The sequence below is a fragment of the Babylonia areolata genome, chromosome 1 (genome assembly GCF_041734735.1).
Source record: "Babylonia areolata isolate BAREFJ2019XMU chromosome 1, ASM4173473v1, whole genome shotgun sequence".
NCBI lineage: Eukaryota > Metazoa > Mollusca > Gastropoda > Neogastropoda > Buccinidae > Babylonia > Babylonia areolata.
In genome coordinates, this window is record NC_134876.1 from 73,612,352 (window position 1) to 73,621,502 (window position 9,151).

The 9,151-nt window shown below is 38.6% G+C and overlaps 1 protein-coding gene across 3 annotated transcripts in view; it reads left to right on the top strand.

Annotated features, from left to right (window-relative positions):
* Nucleotides 1-7,930, top strand: part of LOC143287401 (trafficking kinesin-binding protein 1-like) — a 37,166-nt gene extending 29,236 nt beyond the window's left edge. For all 3 annotated transcript variants that reach the window (XM_076595397.1, XM_076595388.1, XM_076595381.1), the window contains exons 12-15: nucleotides 995-1,152; nucleotides 1,953-2,099; nucleotides 2,812-2,920; nucleotides 3,886-7,930. In XM_076595397.1, coding sequence (XP_076451512.1) covers nucleotides 995-1,152; nucleotides 1,953-2,099; nucleotides 2,812-2,920; nucleotides 3,886-4,408 — 937 coding nt within the window. In that variant the 3' untranslated portion in view covers nucleotides 4,409-7,930. The remainder of the gene's footprint in view (nucleotides 1-994; nucleotides 1,153-1,952; nucleotides 2,100-2,811; nucleotides 2,921-3,885) is intronic.
* The last annotated feature ends 1,221 nt before the right edge of the window (nucleotides 7,931-9,151 follow it).

A 9,151-nucleotide genomic window follows, 5' to 3' on the forward strand; every position in this document is an offset into this window, starting at 1 on the left:
TGACAAAACATGTTGCAAAGCCTGATGCAATGGCAGTGTCTCCTTTTCCGTCAAATTTCTTAAATTATCAGTAATGTGTTTACTGCAAATGAATGTTTAAAGTGGATACTGAATTGACTGGGACGAACAGAAAAAAGAAATTGTATGGACGGTGTCATAGTTTCTTAGTAAGTGGAAAGACAACCTTATCGAACACGGATCTCTGCAGATCTATAAAAATGGACATATATTGCAGTGTTTTTAGAGGTGATGGGAATGTTTCCTTTACCTAAAACTTGACGGAAATTTCTGAATGCCTGAGATATACCAAATTAACATGATTTAAATGGCGTTATCACTTCGCTGCTGCTGTCGATTTATTCTGCTAAAAGAACATGCACAAATGATGATTTTTGAACGTCAGCGTTGTGGATAAAACGTTAGCGCAGTGGATAAAACCACTCATTCTCGGCCCAAGCATCCATGGTTCGAATCTGCGTAGATGGCTTTTTTCTTTTTCTTTTTCTGAATAATGAATAATAATGAGTAGAGAACACATTTCAACAATTTTTTTTTTTTTTTTTTTTTCTTTAAGTGTGTATCACAAGTGAGTCTTGAAGGCCTTGCCTTTCTTGTTTTGTTTTTGTTGTTTTAAAAGTTGTTGTTGTGTGTGTGTGTGTTTAATACTCCTTTTACAGCTTAAAAAAAAATTTTTTTCTTCTTTTTTTAATCAAATACTCCTTGCATGTGTTTAATCTTTTATTTACAGGAAAATGTGTTTGCATTTGCTCAGAATTCATAAAAAGGGGGAAAAGAAGAGAGTTTTAGGTTTGTTTGTTTTTTGTTTATATTGTGTGCTTAAGTGTCATGAATCAAAGTGTTCTGCCAAATTTAGATTTATTTTGATCTGTATAGAAATTTTTGCATTGAAACATTAATCATTTGCTTACAGTCTGGACATGCATTTTCAAGAAACTTTATCTTAAAAAAAAAAAAAAATTCCATGTCCATTCAGGAGTGAGGGCATGGTGAGTCCCGCCAGGAAACTGGACACTCCAGATGGCATGGCATCACCAGCCAGCTGCTATTCCTACCTTGGCCACAGCAGCAACAGTCATGGGGCATCCTCGTTCAAGATGTCGGACAAGTTGCAGATTGTCAAGCCACTTGAAGGTTGGTGGACATGAAGTTTGGTAATGTCTTATTGTTTTGTGTTGTTGGTTTGTTTTTGTTGTTATATTTTACTTGTTTGTGTAAACAGAGCATCCATGCCTTGAAATTGTTATGGTTTGTGCTTTTACGTGGATGTGTGTGGCACTGTAACGCCAAAGGACAGGTCTCATGTTTTTGACACTGTGTTATCTGTGTTGTGGAGTGGAAGCAGGTCAGTGTTATTTTCTGGTGTATTTATGTAGAACTGTGCATGTGAAAGGCAGACTCTGTGTGATTGTATCACTTTCTGTCTGCTATGGACTTATATCGTAGGCTTAGTTAACTGTCATTTGGGTTCGTGTGTACAGTTACAGGCTTGATAACTTTCACTATTTGCTATTTATCATTGACATAAATCGAAGACTCAGTGATGGTAAGTGTGTTTGAGTTACTTTGGTTCATATGAACTGCAGGCTCATTTGTGTGATTTACTGTGGTCTACATGAACTGTGGGCTCAGTGATTTATGGTTTGCTTAAACTGCATGCTCAGTGACTTACTGTGGTCTACATGAACTGCAGGCTCAGTGACTAACTGTGGTCTACATGAACTGCAGGCTCAATGACTTTTTATGGTTTGCATAACTGCATGCTCAGTGACTAAATGTGGTCTACATGAACTGCAGGCTCAATGACTTTTTATGGTTTTCAAGAACTGCAGGCTCAGTGACTTACTGTGGTTTGCATGAACTGCAGGCTCAGTAACTTATGGTTTGCATGAACTGCAAGCTGAATGACTTATTATGGTTTGCATGAATTGCAGGCTCAGTAACATTGCGTCACTGGCAACGTCTGGCTCAGCCTCACCTGGGGGGACTGTTTGAACGAAGAGAGGGAGTGAAGGTGAAGGGGGAACGCAGGCTGGATCTGGAAGGAGAGGTCTACACTTTGAGTGACTTTGAGGAAGATGGTGAGACTCTTTGGGGATTTTCTTAAACAGTCTTCCTCTGTGTGTGTGTGTGTGTGTGTGTGTGTGCATACCAGTCGCCACTGTCCTTAAGAATGTTTAAACTGTTCATGGATAGACAGGAATCAACTTACTTTATGATAAGATCTCCCTTAGTGTGATATAGATTTAACGTCACATGTGTACATGCAGGTCAGCAGACCCTTTAAAACAGTATAGTGTATGGTTCCAATGTGGAATAATTGCCCTAAGAGACTGTTCAGCCTGTAACAGGGATCAGAAATAGTGGTGCTGACACTGATCCTGTTGTACATGACCAGCAGGTGGTCAGCTCTGTCTTTGCGCTCTCCTCCCATAATGTATCAACTGACCGCATACATCTCTCAAAAGCAGGCTTAGAGGTTGTTAGTTTGTCCAATGCATTTGATTTCATTGCATTTGTTTGCAAGTTCAAAATTATGATTCTTTTTAATGTATTATGTATGTTAAGAAAACATTTATATGGTGATGGTGTGAGTAAGAATGAATGCTCAGGTCAGCGTGTGATGATCTGTGTACTGTTTTGGCTGAAGATGATGTGGTTGAATTATGTTCTGATGTGTGTACCTTTTTACAGATGTTGTTTAATGCCCGGGTCATGGAGTGATGCAAGTATTGTTACACAGAAGATGATGTGGTTGAATTAAATGGTGATGATGTGTGCACTGTTATGCAGAAGACGATGTGGTTGAATGCCCGAGTCGCAGAGTTGCTGACAGCTCCACCATCTACACCTTTACCAACTCTGTAGTCAGCCATCCTGGTGAACAGAGCCAGAATCCTGGGTGAGTTCTTCACCTTTTTCACACCTTCCTTTGCTCAGCTCTAATCACTGTAATAGGTACAGGCCTTGATGTTGCTCTGTGGAAGATTTTGCAAAATGTAAGCTTTCTCTTTCAAGAAGTACATAGTTTTTGCTTTATTTATTTATGTTGCTTTGTTCCATTAATATTTGGACTTGCAAACACATAGAAATTGCACCTCAAGTGCTGTTTTTATCAGTGGGAATATATTCCTGACAACAAAGTTATTAGCTTTGGTGTTTGGCTTCAGGTTCACAGTTCAGCAGAACTTGAAGGACAAAAACAACAACATTACAACATTGAAGAGGATACAAAGACAGACTGGAACTGTTCAGTGGTCATGAACTGAGAATGAGGGTTGCATAGTCCTTTATGATTTTTTTTTTAACGAGGTGACAAGTTTTCTGGTGAAGATGCGCCCAAGAATTGTAAAGGTTTTTGGATGAGTGGTTCTTCTGTGCTATGTTCAACAGGCATTTCACATCTTTGAAAAAGGGGAATTTTTTATGTGTGGGTTTTGAATCACAGATCCTCAGGATTGAATTCTTTACGCTCTCATCATCTGGCCAACACACGTCTTACAAGGGTTCTCTTGACTTGGTATTGCTGATTGCTTCTCTTGCTTCCTGGACAGGTGTCTTCAGTAGTGTGTGGACTGTATTTTCTGAAAGGAACAGTCCAAAAGAAAAAGTTCATGTTTGTGTCATTTGTTTTTCAAGTCGTATTTCTTGTGCATGGCTGATGGTTTATAACAAAGTATAAATACTATTGGACAATGAAATAAAGCATTGTAGATTGTGTTCATTGTATCAGGCTTTATTAGTATTTCAAAGTTAACTTTATACTCGAAAGTCTTCTCTCTTTGATTTGATATCCATTACTCTTGACACATTACGTGACCGTACCTGATGATGAATTCACCATAGCTAGGCTGTATTCTGTTGCAGGGAATCGGGGAACTGTCTGCAACCTGTAGGATCTTCCAGTCCACGGCCAGAGAGCAAGCGAGCCAGTAACACGAGCAGTTCGTACACCATGTCATTGGGACTGGCAGCCATCTTGCAGGACAGGGGGATGTCATCGTCCACCACTGGGTCAGTGCTGAGACCCATCGCGTCCTGCCCCGTCATGCCCCCACCCACCACTGCCACACTGACCGCCAGCACAACCATCACACCCACCACTGCAACAGTGGACACCACTGACTCCATCAGCACCACAGGGGGCCTCTTTGGCAAGCTCATCAACACAGGCTACTCATTGCTGTGGAACAAGTCAGACTGCCCCGACACCTCCACACCGTCCCCTGTCTGTTCTGACCCCACAAAGCTTTCCTCTCCTGCCAAAGCTATGCCAGCAGATGGTGCTAAATCAATGCAGACGGCCAAAGCCAGCAGTCCCGGGTTGTTGGGGGGTACTGGGGGGGTTCTGGGAACCATGACCTCCTTTCGTAAAAGTGGCATTTTGTAGCTCCTGCTGACTGATCAAGACTTTAGTTATCGCCTTCTTTTATCAGTTCATGCAAACAGATGGTGCATTTGGTGTTGATACTGATAGTTGTGATCAGTACGTTGTCACAGTATCATGTCACTGTATCAGTGTGCAAGTCAAGAGATTATCGCAAATGTGTGTGTGGTGCAGATTGTTCTCGAAGTGCCAGATGTCTTTCAGTTTCCATTATCATCTCCATTGATGAGGAATTGTGTGATTGGATAATTATGTTCCTGATTGGCATTTATGAAGCCATACCAAGGATTTGTAAATACTAATACGCAGACAAATGAATTATCTAACATGTTTCTGGGAAAAAAAATCTGGAAAGCTTCTCAGATTTCAACCAACTTGTAGTTGGAGGAAAGTTGGATCCTTAAACAGAGATATATTCGGCAAATGTTAAATTTGGACATATATTCAGCAGATGTTTTAATTGTAGCTTTTTATCAGTGGTGTTGGGATGTTACACAGGACATCCTTGTGGCGGTCTCCAACCACCCACGTGTCAGACACAAAGAGCGAAGCTTGAAATACCCGCTGAAAATGTCCATTTACAATCTTGCGATCCTCTCTTTATCCTGGTCAATTTCAGATGATCCTGTTGTCCGTTTATATACATTTTTTTCTTTTTGCTTTGTTTTACTTTATAGAACCATGTTGTAATGGTCAGGTGTACATATGTAGAATGTTGTGTTGTTTGATCTGCTGCTGTAACATCTGTTTGGAGTCGGCTGTTGTTCATATCCATCATGAGGAAATGTCTGAATTGGTGCAAAAGAGCTGCAGCAATTGTTAGATGCATGTGAAGTTTCACTGTGAATTCAAACATTGGTAATTCACCAAGTCTAAATAGCATGGAATAACTGCTGCAGTCACATGTGTGTTCACAGAATGTAGAGTGCTTCATCAAACAAAAATGATTTTAATGCATACTGTATTATAATGTTTTGCTATGTCACTTCAAGTCGCATTGTTGTGCAGTATTTTAACCAAGTATTCTAAACAACAAACTGAGGTGGTATTGTTTGTTATGTTTCCCCTTCCCCATGTATGCTGCACCTTTGATTTTGCAGTTCCTGTTGGGTTTTCTTATCTAGTCATTTTAACTAAACACAAGAGTAGCATGCTAATTTCATGCTTTTAACTTTGAAACCATTCTGCGTTTTTTTTCTTTTAATTTTAGTCCTTACATTGAAATTCTCATAAAAACAGCATTACAAACTAACATCAACAGAAATTGTATTTTTCAAAAAAAATCTCAGCATATCTGCTTCTTTGGCTTTCGCTTTCTTTCGTAGTGAGAATAAGTCAGCTTCAGGAAGATGTTTTCTTGATTGATAATCACTCATACCAAAGAGTAGGTTTGCTTGTGATAAGAGTGTATGTTTTCCTCTTCTTAAAAGTTGTTTTTTTCCAGAATGGTTCAGTGAAAATTCTCAAATTCATTTACTTGGTAATGTCATTGTTAAAATGGTATTCTATCTTTAATCACACAGACACCACACATGCACATGTGTACGTGCATGCATGTGTACACTCACAATGGCTGCACAGGTCTAACATGGAGGATTCAGACAAGTTGTTCATCCCTAAGGAAATATTAATAAGTCAGTATTTGTTGACAAGTGACAGGTTTCAGATCCAGAATTGATCCTTTTCTATCCCAGCCTGCCTTTGCTGGTCGCACAATACTGGGCTTAAGTGGTTTTGTTCTTTGTTGAACATATTACAGGATAGCTGTCACACTTTGTGCAAAGAAAATTAGAAAAAGGGATATAGGGTGAGGAGACCACAATGGAACACAACAGGGTCAAAGGGAAATGGTTCAAAGACCTTCAGTAAATGACCTTAGAGTGACTTATTCTGTTGTTTGTTGCAGACATGTAGTTGAATCAAAACTTTGGTCATGTCATTCAACTTTAATGAGAGCAGATAAGTGAAGCTTTAAAAAGTTGTGAAAGCAGTGCCTTTAAAACATGGCTATAAACATTTATGAAAGCAAGTAGCTAAGAGTTTGATAACATTTATTGAATTTAAACATCATTTTGTTGTTTGTCTGTTTTGTTTACTTGCGCAAACAGAAAAATATTTTGCGGCCTGTGTGTATGCCTGAACAGGTGTGGCTGTACAAAGCAACTATTAACACCAGCATTTTCCCAGCAACCAGATGGTAAAAAACCAATGTTAGGTGTCAGTAAAATCTCCCCCCTGTTTGTTAGGTGCTACTAAGTTTCGTGTTTGCATTTAGCCTGCATGTTTCTTTTGCTTCTCAATGTGTATGACTGGATTTTTTTCCCCTTTTTCAGTAATTTCTGTGCTTGTTTTAGTGGATATGACATACAAGATCCTCACCTCTTTGTTGTTTTTGTCGGTTTCATTTATTATCTATTTAGAATGTTTAGAAATTTGGAGTGATGTTAGGATCTTTCTCTGCTCCATGCTGAAAAGAGAAATATACTGTCATTCTTGGTCAGGGAATCCATGGACGGATATGTTTTCTGTTGTGTGTGTTGTTTTTTTGTTTTGTGTGTGTGTGTGTGTTTGTATATATTGCTAATACGTAAATGTAGATGTACAGATATTTTTCAGCAAGATTGTGAAGCCTGGGCTTAACACATTCCTGTTAATGATGGAGTTAATAAAGACATAAAATCTACAATTGAAATGGTCATCTGATATCATTCTAAATTATTTACTGTCCAGGTTTGTGGAAAAAGAGCACTAGGTTGAGATTCCAACATCGAAAAACCTGACACACAGAACTTGGCAGCTTCGTTATGTTTAGGAATCGTCATGTCTGAACTGGAAAAGCTTGTGTATTGTTTTATACAGTGTGATTGAATGATCTCTTGGGCCTCAATTGTATGTCTATGTGATGTGAATAATTTGATAACTGTATTTGGTATCTGGGTTTTCCTTTCTTTTTTTTTTCTTCTCTAAGTTTCCTGAATGGCATTATTTGATCTTGTTTTATTTTTTTCTCATCTGTTACGTTTTACGAAAAATTTGTCTAATCAATGTCAAGTCTAAAAATACAATTAATCTCCTGTGTTAGAATTTATTTTCTGTCTACACAAATTGTTTTATCAAAAATAATGTTAACAACTTGAGTGCTAGCATTGCACAAAGTGCAAATAATGGCTTCACAGACACTGAAGTTTTCACTTTCTATTGTTGATTATTATTTCTATCTTGTGTGAGTAATTGTGATGTTGATTACAGAGGTTTTAGTAGTTAATGCTTTTGTTTGCACGTTAATATGATTCAGGAAGAGGAGTTGCAAGAAGGAATTGTGAAAATGTTGGCGAACTGTTTTCCATGGTGTTCCCAACAGCTATGTACATACCTCACTATACTTGGCCTTCTGCAGTCTTAATTTTCCCTTGAAAAAAATCATGGATAACCATTATCTGGACTGATCAGTGTGGCAGTGCTGTTGATTTTTTTAAGTAGAAAAAGTGGACACAGAAAATAAATATTAGACCAACTTTATACTTACTCCTGGTGTTCATGGCATTTTCTGCTCTAATTTATTATGTACACATTTAAACATTTATACACTTTGACTTAGTTTGCATTTCAAATCCCCTGGTGCCAGTTGCAGTGCTTGGTTCTAACTTTCTGACAGTTACACGTGACTAAATGCCTACGTTGACCGAATTACGCCATTGGTCAGTTCCATACTACACACAGTAGCGGGTTACGACCATTCTGGGCTCTTCCGTCCGAGCAATGCAACTGGCTCCTGAACACCCACATCCAGGCTCACCCTGTGGCAGTAGTAAGTAGTCCAACAACTTTGCTGACAAATAATTCACACCAAGTGTGGAACTGAATCGAATGCATCACCATTTTTGGAATGCACTTTCTCTGGAGCAACTTGTCAGCTCAGGTGCTGTGTGTTTCTAACTCATCTACAGAACAGTAAGTGTTCCCCTAGCTGTTCACAAGTCCTGCACATAATAAAATAACACATTTTATTAAAGGCAGAGTAAACAGGTGAAGAAGGTGAAATGACCAAACTGAAACACAAGCAGTGTCTCCATTTTTTCTTTCATGCACACATCTCCACCTCATCCAAATAGCAAACAAATGTAGAACCCAGATACATACCATCATCTTTAAATCATGGAGGGAAGGAGGTGGGGTAGGAGGGGAGACAAGCACTGGCCTCACAGGGATGCAAGTCGGGTTCCCTAGCCAGTTAACTAAATATAGATTCCTTGGAGTAATATTACTATTAATATCTTGAAGACAGAAAAAAACCACCTTAATGCATACAGGTGAACAACGATGTAATAATACACACACATAAAGTATACTCACTGGATCATACACAAGAGTTAGACACTGCTCCAGAAAGCTTACAATTTCTGCTTCAACAGTTTGAGCACCCTCACTTACCTTGATAGAACATGCATATATATATATATATACTTTTTTCCTGTTTTTAATCTGATACCATTCATGTAGTAAACAAAAACCATCATAAAATATCCCACATTAGACAAACCACCAGAAATAAAAAAATTACAAATTTCTAATCCAATTTTAAGAAAACTTCAGATTTTTGGGGTATCATCCATAAACTTCACCTTGCCAGTTGTTCAGTACCTGAACCAAGCTGCCCTGATGTCAAGTTATTTCATTAAAATGGAGTGCATGTTCTCTCAAGCACACACTCAAACGGCAAACAAAAAGAACTTCTACAGTATTTCT